The sequence below is a fragment of the Dendrobates tinctorius genome, unplaced genomic scaffold (assembly GCF_039654945.1).
Source record: "Dendrobates tinctorius isolate UK_male_01 unplaced genomic scaffold, ASM3965494v1 ptg000162l, whole genome shotgun sequence".
NCBI classification, from domain to species: Eukaryota; Metazoa; Chordata; class Amphibia; order Anura; family Dendrobatidae; genus Dendrobates; species Dendrobates tinctorius.
Genome location: NW_027361829.1, coordinates 55,558,130 through 55,585,683, shown reverse-complemented (window position 1 = coordinate 55,585,683; position 27,554 = coordinate 55,558,130). Strand labels below are relative to the sequence as shown.

Below are 27,554 nucleotides of genomic sequence, written 5' to 3'. Positions count from 1 at the left end.
TACATTCTCACAAATTAGTCACTGGGGCCATTTTAATACATGTAGCACTAAAGATCCAATGTTACGTACAACAGCAAACTAAAAATATGACCGTTTTGGGGATATGAGAGCACAATCTAAGAGTCTACTGAGAAGTTCATGTTGGAGGCCTTTAGGACACTGTATAGAAGAAAAAAAAATAAAACGGATACATATCAATATGAAAACCATGATGGGCGTTTACGTTTCTGCTCAATAATCCTCTTCCCCACATCTTCAGGATGCGGCTTTTCACCTTCATAGAGAACTACAGTTTCCACAGTGGGCGCTTTGAAAGGCCCTCCTTCCACAGCTTGTATCTCCTTCCTGATGAGGTGCGTTTCCTGCCGAACTTTCGAATAGCAGATTCCACACAGTACGTGTTTCAGTTTCAGGTGCCCGCAATTTAGACATGTGTCAATGTTATTCTAAAAATTAAAGGAAAAAATTAATTCTTTCCATCCAGGCGGAGAGGCCTTTGTCATTTGAATATTACACTGCAAACACTGGCGTCTATATGAGGATGCGCTGTACGTTGTACTGATAAATGACAATTACTAGACCTAGAAGTGGCTTCTATTCAAGGTAGTAAGGCTGAACAAATCCCAGCCAACCGGAGAAGCACTTGGGTTACTGAGGACGGTACATTAAATATTGGCTTGTTTCTCACTGATGTCTGAGGAAGTTCTCACTGATGAATGAAACAATCATACATGGGCCCATAAAAATAGTTATACTACTAAGGGTATGTTCACATTGAGATTTTGGAGGAGGTTTTGGAGCAAAAACTGAGCGAAAACGCTTAAAATATTCTTCAAAAACATGGAGTTTCCGTTTAGCGTCTGCTCAAAAAACTCAGTAAAGACCAAGTGTGAACACATCCTAAGGTTCATAGTAATTTGATTATCTCAAGTAATGGAAATTCCAGGTGGAATACAGAAATGGTCACTTCATAGTATCAAACTGCCTAAAAAGGTGTGCCGTTACCAAACCAATTATAGATTCCCCAAAAGATTACCTCTTCAGTACAGTTTATGGCCCTTTGCTGCCCACAGATCAGTGATGTTAACGCTAGACAATGGCTCATCCTCCTTTGTGAAGGTGACAAAAGCATTCAAGGGATAGTCCACTGCCGGACCTCCCCTTATAATCACTTCAGGGCCCCCATAAAATAAAGACATTTGATATTTCCCTCACATTGGGGTGCTGCTCTTGCAGTATCCTGCTGTGACAATACTGAAGGGCTGCAGCTGATCATCAACTATTGATTGCAGCAATCATGTGACCACCAAGGGATACTGCACCAATGGCGCAGGAATGGCACTGCTCTAGGAGGTAACATGTTCTTATCTTATGTGGGGCACTGGCGTGGTGGGCAACCCCTTTCAATGAATGCACAGAGGAGAGTGGAGCCAGGGAACCAGTCACATAGATAAACCACATGACCGCCACCATCTTTATAGCTGTGAATGCAGCAGCATCATGGGGGAGCTTACAGAGAAAAGCAACTGTTGTGTTCTGATCCAAGAATACAAAGGTACTGTTCTTGCAACGCCGTAGCCGAGGGGCATTTCTTTTGGCTTACTTAAGGGTTATTTCCATCTCATTGATTTACAGAACATCCACAGGGTATGCCATAAATATATGTTAGTTGCAAGTTACAGAAGGGGGTCAACATCTATCTCACGAAAATGGATTATTTTTGTTGCTTCTATTAATAAAGAGGTGACCATGGCATACTATGTGTTCTTGGCTATTTTCACGTATACCCTCTGCAAAGCATCTCTAAGTAGTTAATCCATGGCAGTTAGTAAGGGCAGCAGACAGGTAACCCACACTTTGTACTCCCTTTTAGCCATGAGCTTTATTTCTATCCTCCTGTATTCCCTTACCATCGACATTCACCACCCTATCTCCCCTCCATCGCGACTCATACACATCAGTCCCTCTATACTTCCCTCTCCCATGTACAGCTCCCATGCACTTCTCACCTTCCTCAAAAGCATCACTCCATCTTGCCCAAACACATTGCACAAAAAAACTTCTTACAATTCCAATAACTACTTGCTCTTTAGCTTTCTACTTCTACTGATTTCAGGGGACATCTCCCCCAACCCTGGCCCTCCAATACCCAACCTCAACCTCACATCGAAACCTTACTAACCTTATTAATATTAGTTGCACGCCTTCATCTCCCTCTTTTAATTGTGCACTCTGGAATCCACAGTCTGTATGTAACAAACTTCCTTTCCTGCACAATTACTTTCTGAACAACTCTCTTAATCTGTTGGCCCTTACTGAAACCTGGATTCAGGATTCTGACACTGTCTCCCCTGCTGCCATTTCCTATGGTGGCTTACAATTCTCCCATTCCCCAAGACTCAAACAGACTTGGTGGTGGAGTTGGCATGCTCCTGTCTCCACAATGCACATTCCAGGTCATCCCCCCAGTTCCGTCACACTCATTCCCTTGTTTTGAGGTCCACATCATCAGGCTCTTCCATCCCCTCACCCTCAGAGTAGCGGTCATATACCGGTCCCCAGGCTCACCCACCCACTTCCTTGACCATTTCTCTGCCTGGCTGCCGTACTTCATGTTCTCAGAACTACCAACCCTTATCCTGGGAGACTTCAACATCCCCATTAACAGCCCCACTTCAACATCTGCATCCCTGCTTCTATCACTAACCACTTCTCTCGACCTCTCACAGCTTTCAACCTCTCAGACACACAAAGACGGTAACACCTGTGAGGCAGTGACCCGTTACAGCTAGGAGGCGCTGTATGTGCTCCTTAGGAGACGCATGAAGGCGTAATGGTGATAGTGAGACAGTGACCGACGTCGTTGTGAATGGCCAATATGCGTCGTAGAGGAGATCCTCTGCATTGTAAGCCAGTAATGTTTCTCTGGGACCTGTAGTCCCACGAGCTTTGTTTTTTGTGCTTACTTATAAGGGAGGCTTACAGGTTTATTTGGAGAGCTGAACAGAACTGAATAATCACGCATACACCACCCACCTATAGGGGTGGCTACAGTGATATAATGTGGATCAAAAAGAGAAAAGATATGTGCGACTAAAAATGAACTTTTGTAAGATAAGGCATCTTAAAAAAAAAAAAAAAAAAATATTATTATTAAAATCATAACATACATCATAGATGTATACTGGGTCATATATGGCCCACTAATCCCCAGGATAGAAAGAAAAATTTTTACTATAATGGGATTACAACCATTGTCCCTTTAAATTGCTGGTTGAAAAAAAATTCCTTATAAATTTATGACAGGAAAGTTATGTATCAATCATTCCACTGATAATATTCAATACACACTATAATATTCCCCATTAGTATGACATATATAAATTATATTTGTAAACTACTCAGTGTTCACACATTCCATATATGGGTCAATATAACGTGTGGTGCATTTAAATTTTAAGCAACCACAATAATATATTGTTCCACACGGTTTATCATGAAGTGTGTCGCTATTAGATTGATAAGCATTAGTCTTTTATCTTATTAGTCATATGACCTTTATATTGCACCTCAATATATTGCAATTTGCCCAAGAAAGGATTCTATTCATATAGATAAAGTGCGCCCTGAGTGCTGTGTAGCTAGTGACACTAATATGCCCTGCAGTGACGATGTGTTACAAAGCTCCTAATGAATGGAGTGGCGCGTCAGCTCACACAGCCACGCTGGCTTGATCTCCAGCCGGAATTGCTTACAGCAGCAGCGGTAATAATCTTTTACACGCCATCCTGCTGTCTCAGCCTCATACAATGAATGGCAAGTTAACCCCTTCATGACCCAGCCTATTTTGACCTTAATGACCTGGCCATTTTTTGCAATTCTGACCAGTGTCCCTTTATGAGGTAATAACTCTGGAACGTTTCAACGCATCCTAGCGATTCTGAGATTGTTTTTTCGTGACATATTGGGCTTCATGTTAGTGGTAAATTTAGGTCGATAATTTTTGCGTTTATTTGTGAAAAAATCAGAAATTTGGCGAAAATTTTGAAGATTTCGCAATTTTCAAGTTTTTAATTTTTTTTCTGTTAAACCAGAGAGTTATGTGACACAAAATAGTTACTAAATAACATTTCCCACATGCCTACTTTACATCAGCACAATTTTGGAAGCAAAATATTTTTTTGTTAGGAAGTTATAAGGGTTAAAAGTTGACCAGCGATTTCTCATTTTTACAAGAAAATTTACAAAACCATTTTTTTTAGGGACCACCTCACATTTGAAGTCACTTTGAGGGGTCTATATGGCAGAAAATACCCAAAAGTGACACCATTCTAAAAACTGAACCCCTCAAGCTACTCAAAACTACATTCAAGAAGATTATTAACCCTTCAGGTGTTTCACAGCAGCTAAAGCAATGTGGAAGGAAAAAATGGACATTTTAATTTTTCCAACACAAATTTTCTTTCAGCATCAATTATTTCATTTTCACATGGGAAACAGGATAAAATGGATCCTAAAATTTGTTGGGCAATTTCCCCTGAGTACACCGATACCTCATATGTGGTCATAAACCACTGTTTGGGCGCACGGCAGGGCTCAGAAGGGAAGGAGTGCCATTTGACTTTTTGAATGGAAAATATGCTGGAATATTTAGCTCTTGGCATGTCGCGTTTGGAGAGGCGCTGTGTGCCTAAACACTGGAGCTCCCCCACAAGTGACCCCATTTTGGAAACTAGACCCCCCCAAGGAACTTATCTAGATGCATAGTGATCACTTTGAACCCCCAGGTGCTTCTCAAATTGATCCGTAAAAAAAAAAAAAAAGTACTTTTTTTTTTTTTTTTCACAAAAATTATCTTTTAGCCTCAGTTTTTTCATTTTCACATGGGCAACAGGATAAAATGGATCCTAAAATTTGTTGGGCAATTTCTCCTGAGCACACCAATACCTCATATGTGGTCATAAACCACTGTTTGGGTGCACGGCAGGGCCCGGAAGGGAAGGAGCACCATTTGACTTTTTGAATGGAAAATTAGCTCCAATCGTTATCGGACACCATGTCCCGTTTGGAGTGCCCCTGTGTGCCTAAACATTGGAGCTCCCCCACAAGTGACACCATTTTGGAAACAAGACCCCTTAAGGAACTTATCTAGATGTATAGTGAGCACTTTTAACCCCCAAGTGCCTCACAAAAGTTTATAACATAGAGCAGTGAAAATAAAAAAATCATTTTTTTTTCCTCAAAAATGATTTTTTAGCACGCTATTTTTTATTTTCACAAGGGTAACAGGAGAAATTGGACCACAAAAGTTGTTGTCCAGATTGTCCTGAGTACGCTGGTACCCCATATGTGGGGGGGGCACTGTTTGGGTGCACGGCAGGGTGCAGAAGGGAAAGAGCGCCATTTGACTTTTAGAAATGAAAATTAGCTCTAATCGTTAGCGGACACCATGTCGTGTTTGGAGATCCCCTGTGTGCCTAAACTTTGGAGCTCCCCCACAAATGACCCCATTTTGGAAACTAGACCCCCTAAGGAACTTATCTAGATGCATAGTGAGCACTTTGAACCCCCAGGTGATTTACAGAAGTTTATAATGCAGAGCAGTGAAAATAAAAAATCTTTTTTTTTCCTAAAAAAAAATTTTTTAGTCGGCAATTTTTTATTTTCACAAGGGTACCAGGATAAATTGGACCCCAAAAGTTGTTGTCCAGTTTGTCCTGAGTACGCTGGTACCCCATATGTGGAGGGGAACCACTGTTTGGGCACACGTTGGGGCTCAGCAGGGAAGTAGTGACATTCTGAAATGCTGACTTTGATGGAATGGACTGCGGGCGTCATGTTACATTTGCTGAGCCCCTGTGTGCCTAAACAGTAGAAACCCCCCACAAGTGACCCCATTTTGGAAACTAGACCCCCCAAGGAACTTATCTAGATGTGTGGTGAGCACCTTGAACCCCCAAGTGCTTCACAGAAGCTAATAACGCAGAGCCGTGAAAATAAAAAATCATTTTTTTCCCTCAAAAAAAATGATTTTTAGCCCGCAATTTTTTTTTTCACAAGTGTAATAGGATAAATTGGACCCCAAAAGTTGCTGTCCAGTTTGTCCTGAGTACGCTGGTACCCCATATGTGAGTGGGGACCACTGTTTGGGCACACGTCAGGGCTCGGAAGGGAAGTAGTGACGTTTTGGTATGCAGACTTTGATGGAATGGTCTGCGGGCATCATGTTACATTTGCAGAGCCCTTGATGTACCTAAACTGTGGAAACCCCCCACAAGTGACCCCATTTTGGAAACTAGACCCCATAAGGAACTTGCCTAGATGTGTGGTGAGCACCTTGAACCCCGAAGTGCTTCACAGAAGATTGTAACGCAGAGCCATGAAAATAAAAAATCTTTTTTTTTTCCTCAAAAAATGAATTTTTAGCTCGCAATTTTTTATTTTCACAAGGGTAACAGGAGAAATTGGACCCCAAAAGTTGTTGTCCAGTTTGTCCTGAGTACGCTGATACCCCATATGTGTGGGGGACCATTGTTGAGGCACACGTCAGGGCTCGGAATGGAAGTAGTGACGTTTTGAAATGCAGACTTTGATGGAATAGTCTGCGGTCGTCATTACGTTTGCAGAGCCCCTGATGTGCCTAAACAGTGGAAACCCCCCACAAGTGACCCCATTTTGGAAACTAGACCTTCCAAGGAACTTATGTAGATGTATGGTGAGCACTTTCAACCAAGTGCTTCACAGAAGTTTATAATGCAGAGAATTTTTTAGCCCCCAATTTTTGATTTTCCCAAGGGTAACAGGAGAAATTAGTCCCCAAAAGTTGTTGTGCAATTTTTCCCGAGTACGCTGATACCCCATGTGTGGGGGTAAACCACTGTTTGGGCACACGTCGGGGCTTGGAAGGGAAGGAGCACCATTTGACTTTTTGAACGCAAAATTGGCTGGAATCAATGGTTGCACCATATCGCGTTTGGAGACCCCCTGATGTGCCTAAACAGTGGAAACCCCTCAAATCTAACTCCAACCATAACCCCAACACACCCCTAACCACAACCCTAACCCCAACACATCCCTAACCCTAATCCCAACCCTAACCATAAACCTAACCCCAACACACCCCTAACCCTAATCCCAACCCTAACCATAACACTAACCACAATTCTAACCCTAATTCCAACCCTAATTCCAATCCTAACCCTAATTCTAACCCTAATTCCAACCCTAACCCTAATTCCAACCTAACCCTAATTCCAACCCTAACCCTAATTCCAACCCTAACCCTAATGGAAAAATAAAAATAAAAATATTTTCTTTATTTTATTAGTTATGCCTACCTATGGGGGTGATAATCGGGGGGTTCATTTACTTTTTATTTTATTTTGATCACTGAGAGAGTGATCAAAATGAAATAATGGAATCTGCAGCCGGCAGATTCGGGCGGGCGCACTGCGCATGCGCCCGCCATTTTCCAAGATGGCGGCGCCCATGAACCGGACCCGCCGGACACCGGGAGTGACAGGGGGACTTAGAAGGTGCCGGGGGCGGTGAGAGTGGGTGAGGGGGGTTATCGGAAGCTGGCGGGGAGCGGAGGGAATGGGAGGGGGGGCAGATGATGACAGCGGCGGCAGATCGCCGCTATCATTCAGTGGCATGGGGGGGCCATCGCCGGTGGGGGGGGGGGGTCGAATCGGTGTCTTCAGCCATGTCCGATGCTACTGCAGCATCGGCCATGGCTGGATTGTAATATTTCATCAATTTTCATTGATGAAATATTACTATCGCTCTGATTGGCTGTTTCACTTTTAGCAGCCAATCAGAGCGATCGTAGCCACGTGGGGGCGAAGCGACGCCCCCTGTGGTGAATTACAAAGCCCCCTGTATCTGCGGGTCATGTGACCTTTCATTGATCCCGGTCACCCGACCCGCAGGGGGGCTTTGAATTCATGACACAGGGTATGCGTCATAAGTCGGATTGGCACCGACTTTCATGATGCATACGCTGTGTCACAGGTCGGGAACCGGTTAAACTATTGCCGAAGCTCAGGATCACACGTGGTTTACCGCGTGACTCCCGCTATAGTTTCACAGTTCAGTGGCGTATATAGTGCACTTTGTTATCTACGCTGGCATCGATGGCCAGTAATTATGAATGGGTAAAGGTCATATCTAACTGCCTGTCATATTATCTAACTGGGGTATGTGTCCCTAACGCGTGTTGTGTCGGTATACTGGCTTTTCTAAGGGCGCTTGGCTGAAAGAGAAGGACAATAAAAGTTAATTTTTAGTCACACATATCTTTTCTCTTTTTGATCTTATTTATTAAGATGGTGTACACCTATGTGTGACTCTGTCCTAGTTCAAATATAAGAGTGATATAATGTGACTGAGGTCTGGTCACATGATGAATGTGTAAAGGTCCTGAAAGTGTCTGTGTTGGAAGGTCCTGTGTGTGTGTGGACCGGATTCCTGAAAGCACGGGGTGAGGCCATGGACCTGCAGAGGATCTGGACTGTCGGGTGGCCTGGAGAACAAGGCACTGTCTGGGATGGTGATCCCAGTTAGGCAGTTTCCTCTGGGACCTAGGACTGACGAGGAATCAGCATTGTAAGCAGGAGATCCTGGAAGGTAACCCAGAGTATGGGGGAACTGTATGCACTGACAAAGGTCAGTTAATAAACTGTGCAGTCACCCACGGGAACTGGATGGAGTATGGTCCAGCATGTTTAGAGACCGCAAACTTAATGTTATGTTCTGGTGATGTATGTAATGGACTGTTCGTGATACGGCTTATGATTGCATAATAAACCGCATGGACTTGGTTATGTGATAAATCCTTTACTGTGTGCCTTCATCCCGTTGCCAAGCGAGTGTCCCCAAATACATGCAGTAAGAGCTGTCTTACACACCCTTGACCTGGTCTTTGTCCGGCTCTGTTCAATCTCCTACTTAGATAATTCACCGCTTCCCTTCTCTGACCACAACATTCTCTTCTTCAGGCTCACAAATCCTCGCCCGCCCCAGCACACTCCTACCTACAACACATTCAGAAATCTACAAGCCATTAACCCTCATACACTTTCAGACTCCCTACACTCATCACTGTCCCCAATCTCCTCTTTTTCCTGTCCTGATCTGGCTGTACATCACCACAATGACACTCTTGGAAGCACCCTTGACCAAATAGCTCCCCTCACCCTCAGAACCTCCAAACACAGAGTAAAACAGCCCTGGCTCATATCATAAAATCGACTGCTCCAGCGATGCACTAGGAGTGCTGACCTCTTATGGAGAAAAACTCGCACACCAGAAGACTTCACACACTTCAAATTTATGTTAAGAACCTATAACGCTGCCCTTCATCTCGACAAATAGAGCTATTACACCACCCTGATCTCCTCACAATCCAACAACCCCCAAGAAACTCTGACACATTTCACTCCCTTCTCAGTCCGAAAGCACAAGCCCCTATCACAGACATTTGTGCTGATGATCTAGTCTCCCACTTTATAGAGAAAATAGATAATATCCCTCAGGAAATCCGCTCCCAACCACCAAATGCTGTGACTCCCATCCCTCCCTGCATTTCCCCTGGCTCACTCTCCACATTTGATCCCATCACAGAAGAAGTATCCAGGCTCCTCTCTTCTTCTCGTCCGACTACATGCACTACTGACCCCATTCCCTCACATCTCCTCCAATCGTCACAACTCACCTAACTATAATCTTTAATCTCTCCCTCTTCTCTGGCATTTTCCTTCCTCTTTCAAACACTATCATTACTCCATTATTAAAGAAACCCATCCTGCACACATAACTACAGACCAGTCTCCAATCTCCTCTTCATCTTTAAACTCTTGGAGCACCTGGTCTATTCCTGCCTTACCCGTTACCTCTCCACTCACTCCCTCCTAGACCCTTCACAGTCCGGCTTCTGCCCCCTACTTTCGACAGAACCTGCACTCATCAAAGTGACCAATGACCTTCTGACAGCAAAATGTAACGGTGACCACTCTCTGCTCATTCTCCTTGACCTTTCTGCAGTTTTCAACACTGTTGACCATCATCTCCTACTCTCTATGCTCCAGTCACTAGGCATTAAGGACACTGCTCTCTCCTGGTTCTCTTCCTATCTTTCTGACTGCTCCTTGAGTGTTTTGTTCACTGGCTCCACTTCATCTCCTCTTCCTCTCACTGTTGAGGTCCCTCTGTGCTCAGTCATTGGCCCCCTTCTCTCTCTACATGTCCCCAATTGGTCAGATCATCAGCAGATTTGGCTTTCAGTACCATCTATATGCTGATGACACATAATTATACACATCATCCCCTGACCTTAACTCCGCTGTACTACAGAACGCCAGTGACTGTCTGTCCGCTGTCTCCAATATCATGTCCACTCTCTATCTGAAACTCTACCTCTCCAAAACTGAACTTCTTCTGCTCCCTCAGTCTACTAACCTCCCTAAATCTGACATTTCCCTCTCCATGTGTGGCACCATAATAACACCCCGGCAGCAGGCACGCTGTCTGGGTGTTATGTTTGACACCAATCTCTCCTTTACCTCCAATATACAATCTCTTGCCCGCTCTTGCCACTTACACCTAAAAAACATCTCTAGAATCCGCCCTTTTCTCACCATGGAAACAACAAAAACCCTCACTGTCGCCCTGATTTACTCCCGCCTGGACTACTGTAACGCTCTATTAATTGGCCTCCCCTTCACCTGACTTTCCCCTCCCCAGTCCATCCTTAATGCAGCAGTCATGGTGGTCCATCTGGCTAATCGGTGCTCGGAAGTGTCTGCACTTCACCAGTCGTTACACTGCTTGCCCATCCATTATAGGATCCAATTCAAAGTACTTGTTCTCACCCACATAGCTCTCCATAGTGTGGCACCCCCTTACATCTCCTCCCTCATTTCTGTCTATTGGCCTATCCGATCGCTGCGTTCTGCAAGCGACTTTCTACTAACTCTGCACTAATCCATACATCCCACTCCGGGCTCCAAGACTTCTCCTGCATTGCGCCAATCCTCTGGATTGCTCTACCCCAAGAAATTAAGACTATCCACAACTTGCACAGTTTTAGGCGCTCCCTCAAAACACATTTGTTCAGAGCGGCTTATCACTTCCCTAATCAAAGTCATTTTATGTGTAAGGGTCCCGTTAAATTTAGTGATGCACGAGCGATCCCGACAACGATACGACCTGGTCAGGATTGCTAGTGCATCGATAAATGGTCGCTAGTGAGCTGCCAAAAAGGCAGATCTCACCAGCGACGCAGCAGCGATAAGCGATCCATCTGCGGTCGCGCTTAGGCCGGGTTCACATAGCGTTATGCTATACTGCTAGCGCTGATGATTCATCAGCGCTAGTGGTGACATGCTATGACCGCTAGCGCTGAATCAGCGCTAGCTGTGACGGAGCCTGACGCTGCAGCCCACGTCCGAGGCTCCGTCAGTGCTTAACGGCACATCGCGAACGTGTGCCACTTTACGGCATACGTCGCAATGCGCTAGTTAATGGGAGGCTATGGCAGCATTAACGGACTGCGTTACACTGCATTATACCGCGGTGTAACACAGTCCGTTAAACGGACTGTCATAGCGCAGTATGAACCCAGCCTTACCTGTCACACGGCAGCAATGATGACGACTTCCGCCTGCGTCCATGCGTTGCTAGTTGGCGCCAGCGGGACGCCAACGAGGAAAAAATGGCCCAGGACGTTCGAGCGCGATCAGCAATATTCAGCGGGGGGCGGTCTCAGGTACGTGTCACATGTAGCGAGATCGCTAGCGATATCGCTGTTGCGTCACAAAATCGGTGACACTTTAGCGACATCGCTAGAGATCTCGCTATGTGAGAAGGGGGCTTAAGTGTGTGTGTGTAGCCCATTCACTATCTATCCCCCACCCCCTCAAGATGTCTGGTCCATTAATGTAAATACATCATTGTAAATGATGTACTTTGTATCTCCCCCACCTCATTGTAGATAGTAAGCTCTCACGAGCAGGGTCGTCTTATTTTGCTTTAACTATTGTATTATTGTTAACGTTGTTACTCATGACTGTTGTGTATGAATCCGATAAACTGTAAAACGTTGCAGAATATGTTGGCGCCATATAAATAAAGATTATTATTATTATTATTATTAAGTGAAGTGAAAGAGTCCTCTCTCCATTCACAGAAGAGAGAAGAGGTTTGGGGACCATAGGTTTTAAGGTACATGAAAGTTCCAGAATAAAGTGACGTACGTACAGTAGCATCTGAGTAAAGCCAAATACATTCTCTATGTGCTATGTTGGCACTGAGTAAAACCAGTTTGCTAAAACCTTTAGAGTCAGAGTCATGAATAGCGTTCCACTCATCCAGCATACGATAAGCAGGAGGATACTATGCTGAGATACAAGTCTGTTAGATCATCCTCATCTCATTTATCTATGAATAAAAGTCGCATAATGTAATGCAGAGGAAAAAAAACACCTGCCCCTAGTGCAGGTATATGGGGTTATCCTACAACTCCACCACACAGAATCTATTGCTTATAGGCATATCCTGGTCTATGGACATGATCACATTCTACCAGCCACAGACTGCACCTATAAACACCTCTTAAAATATCTACGTACATAAAAAAAATAAAACAAAACACAAAAACATATTGGTAAAACTAAGGTGCAAGTTTTACAATACCTTCTCTTTCAGAAGTTTCTTTGGATTTCTTCTTCGGCAGCGATTTACTTCTATTGTTCTTCTGGATTTAGGGGCAGCCATCCAAAAGATACTGTCAAGAAAACTGGGCACATTGGAATCTTCATCGGATTGCTCAGAGGGACAGGATAATGGAGCTTGGACCGCTAGAGCTGCAGCAAACAAAAAACACTGATCGTGAAAAGGGAAGATGAAGCAAGTTCTGAGCTCCTGCTATAAGCAAGACTCAGTCAGGAAGCACAGGGGAATGTTTTGGGGCAGCCCAAGATAAATCCTGTAGATGCTATAGAAGGTGAAGGATGAAGAGGAGGAAAAGACGAAAGAATTTCATATGCAGCGATTCGCCCCGTGTAGCCCCCGCGCGCAGCTACGCGCCCCGCGTAGCCCCTGTATAGCCCTCGTATGCACCTATGCGCCCCGCGTAGCCCTCGTATGCACCTATGCGCCCCGCGTAGCCCTCGTATGCACCTATGCGCCCCGCGTATGCACCTATGCGCCCCGCGTAGCCCTCGTATGCAGCTATGCGCCCCGCGTAGCCCTCGCAAGCAGCTATGCGCCCCGCGTAGCCCCCGTATGCACCTACGCGCCCCGCGTAGCCCTCGTATGCACCTATGCGCCCCGCGTAGCCCTCGTATGCACCTATGCGCCCCGCGTAGCCCCCGTATAGCCCTCGTATGCACCTACGCGCCCCGCGTAGCCCTCGTATGCACCTATGCGCCCCACGTAGCCCTCGTATGCACCTATGCGCCCCACGTAGCCCTCGTATGCAGCTATGCGCCCCGCGTAGCCCTCGTATGCAGCTATGCGCCCCACGCAGCCCTCGTATGCAGCTATGCGCCCCGCGTAGCCCTCGTATGCAGCTATGCGCCCCGCGTAGCCCTCGTATGCAGCTATGCGCCCCGCGTAGCCCTCGCAAGCAGCTATGTGCCCCGCGTAGCCCCCGTATAGCCCTCGTATGCAGCTATGTGCCCCGTGTAGCTCTCGTATGCAGCTATGCGCCCCGCGTAGCCCTCGTATGCAGCTATGCGCCCCGCGTAGCCCTCGTATGCAGCTATGCGCCCCGCGCAGCCCTCGTATGCAGCTATGCGCCCCGCGTAGCCCTCGTATGCAGCTATGCGCCCCGCGTAGCCCTCGTATGCAGCTATGTGCCCCGCGTAGCCCCCGTATAGCCCTCGTATGCAGCTATGTGCCCCGTGTAGCTCTCGTATGCAGCTATGCGCCCCGCGTAGCCCTCGTATGCAGCTATGCGCCCCGCGTAGCCCTCGTATGCAGCTATGCGCCCCGCGTAGCCCTCGTATGCAGCTATGCGCCCCGCGTAGCCCTCGTATGCAGCTATGCGCCCCTCGTATGCAGCTATGCGCCCCGCGTAGCCCTCGTATGCAGCTATGCGCCCCGCGTAGCCCTCGTATGCAGCTATGCGCCCCGCGTAGCCCTCGTATGCAGCTATGCGCCCCGCGTAGCCCTCGTATGCAGCTATGCGCCCCGCGTAGCCCTCGTATGCAGCTATGCGCCCCGCGTAGCCCTCGTATGCAGCTATGCGCCCCGCGCAGCCCTCGTATAGCCCTCGTATGCAGCTATGTGCCCCGTGTAGCCCTTGTATGCAGCAATAGTTTTTCATATTATTCACTCATGTAATATGGACTTTTTCACCTGGATGGAAAGGCTGCACTCCTAAAACCCGCAGAAGACTTTGTTCTGCTCGCAGGCTCCATGTCAGCAACAACCTGACAACTCCTGCAGCCGGTCCCCCGAACAGCGCCATGTTTCTGGTGACCTCCTGTCTGTCACCCGGTATTCTGTTATGCGCACTCGGGCGGGATGTGACGTGTGACGTAGTGACGCTCGCCGTGCTGCTCACATAGAGGAGGAGCAGAGAGAAGATGGCGGAGCGCGGTTATAGTTTCTCTCTGACCACTTTCAGGTGAGTGGCTGTTGTGTGGCGGCGCTGCCCTGCGGCTGAGTCCGCGGGGTCACAGCCGGTCCCGGCAGCCTTCTCCCCGGTGCCCGTGTGTCTGAGCCCCGCAGCTCTTTGTGTCCTCGCTCGGGCGCACTTTGCAGAGTCACTGCTGTCGGCCGGCCTGAGCCCCAGCGTGGGAGGCGGTGTGTGAATGGTGCCTGCTGCGGGGAGGCTGTGTGCTGCACGTGGGGCAGGCTCGCCACGCTCTGCACTATACAGCTGTTTTTCTATCACTTCTGACCTCGTCACTTAGACTGTTTTTCTAGTCGCTGGATCTACTCGTGGGAGTTTTTGGATACTGCTGCAAAAATGCTGTGTTCATACTATGCCTGCAGTGTGAACATGGTCTAAAGAAGAGACTGACTTCTCCTGTTCTATATCCACCCTGCCATTCAGCCTTGCTCTGTTCATTAGTACAGCAGATATTTGGTAAACGCTGGGAGTTGTAGTTCCTTACAGCTGTTTGGAGGCGTAAACCTACTTTCCTGACTGGCTGATGCCCCTGCATTGTCAGTGTGATATTGCCAGGTGACCGCTGTGACCTTACACTGCTGCTATGTGATGTAGTGTCACATCACCACCAGTTGTGGTGCTGGTCAGGGAGGTAAGTAAAAAATTGTTTTTGTTCTGTTTTGGATGCTTATAGGGAATCTTGCCATGTTTTGAGTGATCTGACCTATTAATATGGGCACACAGGCTATAGACTGCTGAAAAGTCCTGTGTGCCACATATCAGATGCCTTGTTGCGGAAAAATCCTCTTATAACTTAATTTCAATGACCTCTTCCAGATTACAGGAGGATGCTGCCCAGAAGATAATTCTGCCTCCTCGCTTCATTATCCCATTTTCCTCCTCCCACATTGTCACTTTGTCTCTGTGACATCATGTGCACAGCCAGAAATTCTGCCTGCTGTTGCTCATCTTCCATGGGCATTGGCCTCCCTTTTGTTCTGCACGGAGGGGGGGGGGGGGGGGGTCACTAACTCTCACTCCCACTGCTGTTTTCCAGCATGCAGAAAAGGTACAAATGACAGGCCAACTATGCTGGCCCGGAAGAAGGATGTTGGGAGTGCACTTTTTGTACATTCCAGAGAACACTGGGAGCGGAAGTTACGTTGACGTGCCTGCGCGGAACAACAGTGAAGCCAGAGTCCATAGAAGGGCGGAACAAAGAATGACTGCAATGGAAAAGTGCCAGATTTCTGGCCGTGCACCTTATGTCACAGTGACTATGTGGGAGAAGATAGTGCTCCCCCCTCGCTTCATTAGCATATCTTCCGGGCAGTGGAGGCCCCATAGCCTGGAAGAACTAATTTCCATAAAATGATACAAGATGACTTTTCCATGACAAGGCATCATCCATGAGGCATGCGGATATGACTCTTCTCACCAGTCTATAACGTGTATGCCCATATTAATAGCACAGGTAGGTCAAATATGGTGACCGATTCCCTTTAGGCAGCAAAGAGGCTATCTTAGCATTAATAATGGTTAAAATTGGAAAGTTGCTTGTAAAAAGCAAGCAATCTTATTCAAAAGCCTCTCCATTTACAAGAACAAAGGGAATTTTAATTGTTTGCTCCTTGTCTGTTACCAGGCATCGCTACAGCCTAGCACTGTGGTTGAGCAGGTGCAGTGCTTACAGGAGGTATTAATTGTAGACCTGTAAGCGCCGATGAAAAGCTTGCCGGGTTTCTAGAGTGCATGGTGTGGCCAGCTTTAGAGTCGCATAGTTCTGACCAGCGGTACAACTAGACTGCTGATCGGAGCTGTCAGTCTTCAGGAGTGTACCGCTCACATCAAACTGGAGGCAGGTGCTCGGTGCACTCCTGAAGTTAAGGGAGAGTATCTGCTATAAATGGATTTGTATTTGGTTAATCTGCTGTGGATTTAAAAAAACGTCTGCATCCATGATTTTCTGCCTTAGGGTACCGTTACACCTAGCGACTCACCAGCCATCCCGACCAGCGATATGAGGCGGTCAGGATCGCTGGTACATCGCTAAGTGGTCGCTAGTGAGCTGCCACACAGGCAGATCTCACTAGCGACATCGCTGGGGTCGGGGATCGCTACTTACCTGTCAGACGCGGCGATCCTGCGTCCTCCTGCCCAGCTCCACGCGTCGCTCATCGTCACAGCAGGAAGCGCCGCAGGAAGTGACCGACGAGGAATGATCCAGGAGCTTCTCGCGCGATCAGTGATAATCAGCAGGGAAGCCGGTCGGAGGTAAATATCACATGCAGCGATATCGCTAGCAATATCGCTGCAACGTCACAAAATCGGTGACTTTACAGCGATATTGCTAGCGATATCGCAGTGTGTAACGGGGGCTTTACTCTGCACAGGGATTGACTGCATTCTCAGTACACCAATGTGCAGCATTCCACCATTGAAGTTGTAACAAAAAAAATGTATGCCCTGACTTCTTTTAGGCCTGCTAGTTGATTCATCAGGATTTTGACTAGGAATATGTGAGAATGTGCTTTGCCTTCACTCAGCTTTGGAAGATCTATAGCATAGTGTATCTAGTAAGCCTAATGCCCATTCCCATATTCCTCATCCAAGGAGCGTGCAACACTCCATACAATGGTATATCGTATAGATCATATCGCAATTGTGCAACATTTAGATTAAGATTCTCACATAAACATTAAGTAAAATCCAAAATATTTTAATATAAAATGACAAATATAAAAGGAGTTGCCTAAAGCAAAATAAAACACAAATGGGGAGACTGACTACAGCAGTGAATCAATTGTGTATATACATTTAAACCATATTTAGCATTGAAAATATATTTCATGCACGTATATTCAAATTGTGCAGACACACTTTTATAATGAGGATGATGATCCCACATTTGCACAAAGTCATTAAACACACTGGTGAGGAGGGGAAGAAGCACGAGCGAAACGCGCATCAGGGTAAGGGGAGACAGCGTGCCTTTCGAAGTCCACATTTTCAACAGCACAAATTCAGGTAATACGTACCTTACCTGTCTTGACTTTTCATCTTGCACTGCCAGTAGGATACGCGTCTGTTTAAGATACAATAATCAGAGCTGGATGCTATGGTTTCCAAATGCAATTGAGCGCACCGTGATACAACACACCCACATACATACATAGGCAATTATATACCTCTGCATTGGGAGATCTTGCGGGCTCCTGCTTTTGGGTGCAATTGGCATATGGACTTAATAGTGTACTAGGCCACATAACCAGCAACATTTAACTATTGTAACAAATATACCTCTGCACTGGTACTTTAAGAATTTATTTGTTACAGTGTGTTGAAGTAGACAGACTTTAACATTTTCTGACAATTTGTCACTGACACATAAGACCCAAGAAAAAGATTTCCTTTGTGTGGCAGGGAATTGTTTTACTCCCCCCTCCTCACGATTGTGTTTATTGTTATTCAGACTCTGTGCAAATAAGGGATTATCTTCCTCATTATAAATGGGTCTGCACAATTTGAATATACGTGCATGAAATACACCATATTTAGCATTTAAAATGTAAAAATATATATATACAATTATCTCTCTGCTGTAGCCATTCTTCTGTTTGTGTCTTATTTGGTTTGAGGTAACCCCCTTTTTATATTTGTCATATTTTGAAATAAAGTAGTTTTGGATTTTACTTCATGTTTGTGACACTCTTGATCTATACGTTGCACAATTGCGACATTATCTATATGATACACTATATATATATATATTATATTTTTTTTTTTTTATTTTCTATAATCCGACACCCTGCCTTTCATAAGTGGAAGGGAATTACCTAGACAGGCATGACACAGCGTTTCAGCTTTCACTTTCGCTCCATGCAGCAGGAAGGGGGAGGACGGGTGAAAGGCCATCCCAGAGCCATGCTGTACAACTGCTGGAGCTGTATGCAGACATCTGATAGAACTGAAACTATAGTGGTGTATCATAGCATCTAATGACTGGTGTGGCACTGCGACAGTCGCAAATGTTTCCAAATGTGCTGGATTCTCTGTTGCACATACCCTACCCTCCAGTAATTTACATCCCCCCACCCCCAATGCATAGTAGATCGACTCTTGTACCATGTTAAGGCCCCGTCTCACTAAGCGATCTCGGTAGCGAGATCGCTGCTGAGTCACAACTTTTGTGACGTAACAGCGATCTCGCCAGCGAGATCGCTGTGTGTGACAGCGATCAGCGAGCGGCTCCCCTGCCGGTATCGCTGATCGCTGCAAGAAACCTCTGGACATTTCTTTGGTCGCTGGTCTCCCGCTGGCCAGCACGCATCGCTGTGTGTGACAGCGGGAGACCAGCGATCAGGTGTAAAAAAAAAAAAAAAAAAAATCTCACCTTCCGATGTCCCGTTCAGCCATCCTGCCTCTCTCCACGCTCCGGTCCCAGTGATCCTTTGCATGAATGACCGCGAGACTTTGTTATCCCTCGAGACCGTGACATCTCGCGGTCATTCGTGCAAAGGCTCACTGGGACCGGAGCGTGGAGAGAGGCAGGATGGCTGAACGGGACGTCGGAAGGTGAGAATAACTATATTTTTTATTTTGAATCTATTTTCTACAGCGATAGCCAGTGATGCCGGGTGCTCGGCATCGCTGGTGAAGCTGTCTGTGTGACAGCTCACCAGCGATCACATAGCGACTTACCAGCGATCCTGACATCTTCATATCGGTGTCGGGATCGCTGCTAAGTCGCTTAGTGTGACGGGGCCTTTACACTCTCCTGAATTGCATGCGTAGTCACACTACTCATAAAGGTATAGGAGTCTGTGTTTTCTATTCTTGGGTGAAGTAAATAGAGACACTAGGTGCACAAACTTGAGTACATTTTTTTTCTTGTGCAAAAGTGTGATATTAAATACAATCCCTTTCTGTATTTTGTGGATTTTGGGCCTAAATCTAAAATAAAATCTTAAAATGAGTACAACATGTTTATCAAATTGTTAATGCATTAGGTAGTCTACATCTCTCCACTTAGCTTCTAATCAGTTGGTCTTCCAATGACTTTGCATTGCACTGTCGAGCTTCCTGTGGTATACATTTTTCCCAATTAACAGCCATTTCTTTCCTTTAGTCCTTCAGGTAAACTTGTACAGATTGAGTATGCATTGGCTGCAGTAGCTGCTGGAGCACCTTCTGTTGGCATCAAAGGTATGTGGTGTAATGTCGGTCATCTGTCCTTAGCTTAGGATGCATACAACCTTGTAGAAGAAACCTCACACCTGCCTAAACGTGGAATTCTGAGATTCACTGATTTGAAAAGAGATTTCACGTAAAGTCATGTAAGGCCGGGATGACACTACCGTGTGTGGTGAGAAACTCGCATGAGTCTCTTGTATCAACACCCGGCGCTGCCGCTGGCACTCAGGACCAGAGCTGTGGCTGCATGTATTTCTAGCCGCGACTGATCCTGAGTACCGGCAGTAGCGCCGGGTGTTTATGCGAGAGACTGGTGCGAGTTTCTCGCATCACACATGGTAGTGTGATCCCGGCCTTAGGGTAAGTGAACACGTTGCAGATTTGCTGCGTATCCGGTGGGCTCACCGCCGGATTCCACCTCAAATTGGGGATGCCGACGCAATAGTACGTCAGCAGTTGTTAAGGGGTTAACACTGACATGTGGTCATGAAAAAATAGAAAATGGCCAACTCTAGTAGTCATATCAAATCGGTTAGTAATTGAGTTTTCATGAATGAATAAGTTTTTGCCACAGTGACCAATCACAGGGCAGCAATAATTTCTTACAGTTCTCTTAACCTATTCCTGGCTGCCTGCTGTCTTTTAACAGCAAGTGTTGTGGCTCCTAAGCTTGAAATGACTTGTCTTTACATCACTGCAATAATGCTCCTACAGGAGGAGCAGATCGGTTCCAGCTGTCAGTCATTGAGCCTTGTAAAAACAGACTTACCGTATTTTTCAGACTATAAGATGCACCGGACCATAAGACGCACCCCAATTTTCAGTAGGAAAATAGGGGGAAAAAAAATGTGTCAAATGGGGGTCCGAATTCAGCTTACCTGGGAGGGGATCCGGCACAGGTGGAGAAGTAGTCACAGGGGTCATTCAGTGGTCCAGGCTCGTGCGGTGGCGGCTCTGTGCTGGGGCAGGGGCAGCTGTGCTGGGGCAGGGGCAGCGAGGCTGTGGCAGCTGGGCTGGGGCAGGTGGGCTCTGCGGTGGTGGCAGCGGACGGCACTCTGCGGTGCGGTGATGGCAGCGGGCTGTGCTCCGGTGCAGGGGCCGCTGCTCCGCCGGCATTTCTTCGCAGCCTGGAGGCCCCCGCAGTTCCCTTGCTGGCCGCCGCCATGTTGTGGTGGCCTCCGGGAGCATGGACGCCGGTCCGGGGACGGCGAATGCGCGGGATCAGATCTTGTCCCGAGATCTCGGGGGACGAGATTCAAATCTCGGCAACGAGATCTCGTCCCCCGAGATCTCGGGAAGAGATCTGAAGCTGCGCATGCACCGTCCCTGGACTGGCGGCCATCTTCCCGGCATCCATGCTCCCGGAGGCCACCGCAACATGGCGGCGGCCAGCAAGGGAACTGCGGGGGCCTCCAGGCTGCGAAGAAATGCCGGTGACCAAAAGTGCGTCTTATGGTCGGAAAAATACGGTATTTTTTTGTGTGATGCAATTACAGAAAAAAGAAAAGATTATGATCTCTTTCCAAAAAGCCCTTAAAACCAGACTTTAGTGCTAATGTATCCATTGTGAAGGAAACCGGGCACTCCTACTTGCTGTGCACATCTCATATAGCCATTTCAGTGGAAATAAGTTTCTCTATCTACTGAAATGCAGAGAGGCAAGACAAAAAAAATTTGTCATTTAAAGCTTAAAGTTAGTTTGGTCAACAGCTGGTTCTCCTAACACCGGTGTATGCCCTGCCATGGCAGCCGAATAGAGAAGCGAGAAATGTCGTATTGTCAGGATGTAGTATCTCGCTAAGATATTGCCATTTTTTGTTAACATGAGCTTTATACTATTCTGAAATGATCACCTTTCTACTTCCTTTGTTTTTAGCTGCAAATGGAGTCGTTTTGGCAACTGAGAAAAAACAGAAATCCATATTGTATGATGAGCAGAGTGTACATAAAGTGGAACCAATCACCAAACACATAGGCATGGTATATAGTGGCATGGGCCCTGATTACAGGTAACCTAATACTTGCAAACTTAATATATTACTGTGTACAGCAGTCCCCATTCTGATTGTCATGTTCTTGGGTCTTTCTTTTAATTTTCTTGTTAGAGTCCTTGTTCATAGAGCCCGAAAACTCGCCCAGCAGTATTACCTTGTGTATCACGAACCTATTCCAACAGCACAGTTAGTGCAAAGAGTGGCCTCTGTCATGCAGGAGTATACACAGTCTGGGTAAGCTCATTCATCTTGGAGGAAGTTTATTAAAGGGAATGAGTACAGGAAGCAGCTGCTATCTTTGCCATGAAAAGCGATTGAAATGCTATGTAGCATAGACTGCTGCAATGGGACTGGCACTGCACCCATTGTTGTGACTTTACTCTTTTGGGTGTTGGCAAAAGGAGGGGGGGGGGGGGGACGACAACATTTGCATCACATTTCAGCACCATTGAGTTGGTCAGCTATTCAATTTTAGACATCAGTCAGGTAATTTTTATGTTTACACATATCACAAATTTAACCCCTTAACCGCCGATAACGCCTTTTAACGGCGGTAGTTAAGGGTACTTAAACCACAGCGCCGTTAATTAACGGCACTGTGGAAAAAGTAAATGGCGCCCCCCCCCCCAGAGTCAAACTTTCTCCTGGGTCTCGGCTGCCAGGGGTAGCAGAGACCCCAGAGAACATGATTCGGGCCGGTATTTACGGACCCCAGTGTTGCGATTGCCGTTATTACCTGTATAACGGCGACAACAACAAAAGCCGTGATTTTTGCATTTACTCTCTCTCCTCTGATGTGATCGCACATCAGAGGGGAGAGAAATAATCCCCTGTCTCATGGGCAGTGTGCCCGCCGAGATCGGCCGGCATCCGGCAGATTCATTCCAGGTACACTTTTATCACTGAGAAACCCTATCACAGTAATCAAAATAAAGTAGGTTTTCAAAGGGCTCACTACACATCTAGATAAGCTCCTGGGGGGGGGGGGGGGTCTAGTTTCCAAAATGGGGTCACTTGTGGGGGGTTTCTACTGTTTAGGCACATCAGGGACTCTCCAAACGCATCATGTCGTCCAATCTCGGTTCCAGATAATTCTGCATTGAAAAAGTCAAACGGTGCTCCTTCCCTTCTGAGCTCTGCCGTGCGCTCAAACAGTGGCTTTCCCCCACATACGGGGTATCGGCGTATTCTGGAGAAATCTCACAACAAATTTTGTGGTTCATTTTTATCTTTTAACACTTGTGAAAATAAAAAATTGGTTCTGAAGTAAATTTTTTTTAAAAAAAGTTAAGTTAGTTTGTTCCTTCCACATTACTTCAGCACGTAAAGGGTTAATTAACTTAAATGTGGTTTTGAGCACCTTGAGGCATCTAGTTTTTAGAATGGTGTCACTTGGGTATTTTCTGGCATGTACACCCCTCAGTGACTTTAAAGCTGTGTGCCCAAGTAAGCGTTTTTGAAGCATTTGTCCCGGTCAAAATGGTTCAAAAAACGCATTAAAAGAAGCATCCCACTCATTTTAAATGAGTTCCGCACTTTTTGTGCACATTGCGTGTTTTTCCGCTAAAAAAAAAAAAAATGCAGCATGCTCATTAATTTTGTGGAAAAGTCCGCGTTTTTGCTATTTTCTGAGTCAGAAAACGCGTGGGAAAAAACACATCAAAAACGTGCAGTTTTTAAGCAAAAAAACACATGGAAATTGCGCGTTTTCTGGGAAGGTGTCCGGATTTGAAGCAGAAATTTTCTGCATACGTGGGCACATAGCCTAAATGTGATGTGGTCTCTAAAAAGAAAAATGGTGTTGTAAAAATGAGAAATCGCTGGTCAACTTTTAACCCTTATAACTTCCTAACAAAAATAAAATTTGTTTCCAAAATTGTGCTGATATAAAGTAAACATGTGGGAAATATTATTTAAGTAATTTGTGACATATATGATTTAAGGGCATAACTATTTGCATGACTTTCTTGGCAGAAGTTCAAGTGAGTGCCAACTTGTGAATACGCTGATATACACTATGGCACTTTGTATAATAACCTCCTACCTGCCACACACCAAATGTAAAGGTTTATTGGATGCAATATTAGTAACCTGTTCTTTCTCGTAATCTTTAGAGGTGTACGTCCATTTGGAGTCTCATTATTAATTGCCGGTTGGGATGAAGAACGACCATATTTATTTCAGTCTGATCCTTCTGTAAGTAATGTTGTTGTATATTTCCTTGTGTAATATACAGGACTGTATTTACTTAGTATGAAATTCTGTATGTCTAACTACTTTAACCACTTTACGACCTATGTTGTATAGCAACGTCATTAGTCACCTCTCTTTGATGCTGGTTCTGGCTCTGAGCCCACCTCGTTTCAGGCACATGTGCCCCTAACTGCAGCATTTAACGTGTGCCGGAAGCACATCACAAATCTCGCCCATCGAAGTCCCTGTCACATCGCGGAGCACTGATGGTTTGACACCACAACCGAGTGGCTGCAGGAGACCACCATGCTTGTCATTGCAGATCTGCTTTGAGTGCTGCCTTGTGGCCAATGTTCATAGCAGATGATCATTTCTGCTACACATGGCAGACAGAAGCCCTGCAATCAGAAGCATTAAGTTTTCTAAGTTCAAATACACACACACACTTAAAAATACACACCTTTTGGTATGGCTGTATTCAGATCGGACATTTCTGGCAAAATCTAAAAAAATTAATCCAATCGGTAAACAGCGTAACGAGAAACCTCAACGCATCATTGCAATAAAATGCAATTCTAAAGAAAATGTAGTCCAGCTCACCATGATTTGTATCCTGGGGCGTGAGTGTTTTATTCACAAAAAATGCTTCAAGGACGTAGCAATACAGCTTGTAGCACACTTGTCAATTAATGATTTAAGGGTGTGCAGACCGTTGATACCTGTGCTGTATTGCAGACTCTGTATGTCCATGAAGCATTTTTGTGAATAAAACAGATCCAGCTCTTCGAACAGGAAATATCTACCCCAAAATATCGATTAAAAATGTAATCTCAGAACATGCACAGGCTCTCACTCAGCCCAGGTCCCCCCCCAAAGGGAAAAAAAAATGGAGGCGCTACCGGTCTCGGATAATAGAGCCATTTTTATTTCACAGCATAGATTAAAAAATAACCTGTACATGTTTGCTATCTGCGAACTTGGAGAATCATAATGGAGGGTCAGTTTTAGCTTTTAGTGAATATGGTTAAAAAAAAAAAAAAAAAAAAAAAAACAGGGAAAAACACTATTCTGGAATTGCACTACTTTGCAGTTGTACCGCACTTGGATCCCCCCTCCCCTTTTCTCTGTATACTATATGATACAACTTGTACAACTAAGCAGTAAATAAAAGCACAGTGGACGTGAGATTTCTATAAATCCAATCCACTGTGCTTGTAATGTGGAATGTAGCATCCAAAACGCTGCTATTCTGGTTTGTGGGCACGCAGACTAAAACAGTGTGTTCAGCTGCTTTTGTTTACATCACTTCCATGCCCCCAGAGCAGATTTCGGCTAATCAGTGGTGATGCCAGGTGTTTTCTGCAACTGATGTCATTTTGTTGACCTATCCATCCTGGGATAGCTCTTCACTTGCTTAGTCCTAGATGAAGTCTTTTAGGCCGGGATCACACATGCGAGAAACTCGGAAGAGTCTCGCATGTTAATACCCGGCACTGCTGCCAGCACTCGGATCGGAGCTTGCGGATGCATGTATTGCTATGCGGCCGCACGCTCCGCTCTCGAGTGCCAGGTATTAACATGCGAGACTCGTCCCGAGTTTATCTCATGTGTGATTCATGCAGCTGATTCGTGCTGCTAGTGCATTAACTGTGGAGAAGTTGCCAGGGACACGTCTGTCCAACTAGCCTCCTGTGCGATTCCGTCCCTGACTGTCTTCAATGTGTGTTCCCCCCCCTCTGAAAGTGTTTTGTCAAAGATACCTGGCTGAGTGCATACTGCCAGTGACTGGTGCATGCTGCTCGATCAATAAGAAGCATGTATCTGCTGTCAGGCCCCTTTTAAGATGAATATTTGACATGTAATGTGGTTGTACAACATCAAAAACCTTGAAGAAAATCCTCTAATGGTGCTTAATTTTCATTGATTTCCTTTTCAATATTTTTTTTCCTTTTTTCAGGGGGCTTACTTTGCATGGAAGGCTACAGCAATGGGAAAGAATTATGTAAATGGAAAGACTTTCCTTGAAAAAAGGTACAAATGATTCTTATGGTATGTCTTCACAGTAAAGTGTTAAAATCAACTTTAACACTTTAATAGAATCTATGATTCTATTAAAGTGTTAAAGTTGAGGGATTTGGTGGAGGGAGGGGAAAGATAAGAGCCTGGCTCCATTAGAATGAATGGATTGTTACTAGGTACTCAGTGAATTGCTGCTTGGCTCTCGCAAAGGTGGGTATACAGTGGTGGTCTGAAATCTTTCATAGCCATCATTTTCTGGGAAAGTCAAAGATCCAGCATATGATGTAAATAAGGCTGTGTGCACACGTTGCAGATTTGGTGAGGTTTTTTTTATTTTTGGATCGGATTTGTGGCGAAATCTGATGCCAGCAATGTGAATGAAAAAAGCTGCAGCATATCAATTCTCAGTGCGTTTTTTGCCTGTATTTTTCACCCATTGAATGCACTGCAAAAAAAAAAAAAAACTTCCTGCCCAGAGATGCAGAAATTTCTGCAATCAAATACTCTACGTGTGCACATACCCTAAGGGGTTAAGGTCATTTTATGCTGAAATTACAGCAGCTCCAGTGCCAATACGGGTCCTGCGTAATTAATCCAGGACCCTAATTGATATAAAAAAAAAAAAAAAAAGTGTACTCCCTTCCCGCAGTGGCCCTGTTCTCCGTGGGTGATGTGACCTTGTTAACATGTTCTGGATGTTGCCAAAAAGCGGTTGCTGTTTGGCTTTGGTCTTTAATACTTTGTTAGCGAGGACATCCGCTCTGACTGAATACTGATGAGCTGCACAGCCAGAGAGCAACTGATCATTTGCTACATCGGGTGTATGGCCATGGTGTCGCATCACTCGAGAACAGCCGCACAAACATGGCTGGATTGGCTTCACTTTTGGAGTATATCCATTGTTTTTGTTAATTGGGGTCCTGAAATGAATAAGCAGTGGGTGTTCAGTAGTGCATAACTTTTTAAAATCGTGTTTATTAAATGGAGAGGGGCTCTTCTAATTAATCGAAAGACTATTTAACATGCTAGCTGGCACGCATGCACAACATGGCAAAAGTAAACTTTCAGCAGAGCGTTTTTTTTCCTTTTCAGATATAATGAAGACCTGGAACTGGAAGATGCCATTCACACAGCTATCTTAACACTAAAGGTAATGTCATACAGTGAGCGAAATGGGATTGCATGCAGTGAACATGGTATATTATAGTGATACTACTGTCTGTATTCCAACAGGAAAGCTTTGAGGGTCAGATGACTGAAGACAACATTGAAGTGGGTATCTGTAATGAGGCCGGATTTAAACGACTCACTCCTGCAGAAGTAAAGGATTACTTGGCAGCTATAGCATAAATGGCTACCACTTGGAGAGGTCGATTGATGTATTTTTTTTTTTTTTTTTTTTTTCTGCCAGGATACAAAATGATTTTCTTTGCATATTGTTTTTTTTTTTTTTTTTTTTTTTCTGCATACTTTCTATTTCTACCTGTTTGACAGATCTTTATGGATCTAACCACAATAAACGGTATCAAACAAAA

General features: G+C 45.4%; 2 protein-coding genes across 2 annotated transcripts; one reads left to right on the top strand and one right to left on the bottom strand.

Moving 5' to 3' along the window:
- On the bottom strand, positions 1-14,497 carry MRPL32 (mitochondrial ribosomal protein L32). Its single transcript, XM_073550026.1, has 3 exons — positions 14,362-14,497; positions 12,694-12,863; positions 1-446 (listed from the first exon to the last, which is right to left on the bottom strand). Exons 1-3 carry the CDS (start codon positions 14,471-14,473, stop codon positions 195-197), a joined length of 534 nt encoding a protein of 177 aa, XP_073406127.1. The 5' UTR covers positions 14,474-14,497; the 3' UTR covers positions 1-194.
- On the top strand, positions 14,495-27,554 carry PSMA2 (proteasome 20S subunit alpha 2). The gene is made up of 8 exons (XM_073550025.1): positions 14,495-14,632; positions 19,749-19,825; positions 21,690-21,822; positions 21,919-22,041; positions 23,922-24,003; positions 25,958-26,031; positions 27,112-27,169; positions 27,253-27,554. Exons 1-8 carry the CDS (start codon positions 14,592-14,594, stop codon positions 27,367-27,369), a joined length of 705 nt encoding a protein of 234 aa, XP_073406126.1. The 5' UTR covers positions 14,495-14,591; the 3' UTR covers positions 27,370-27,554.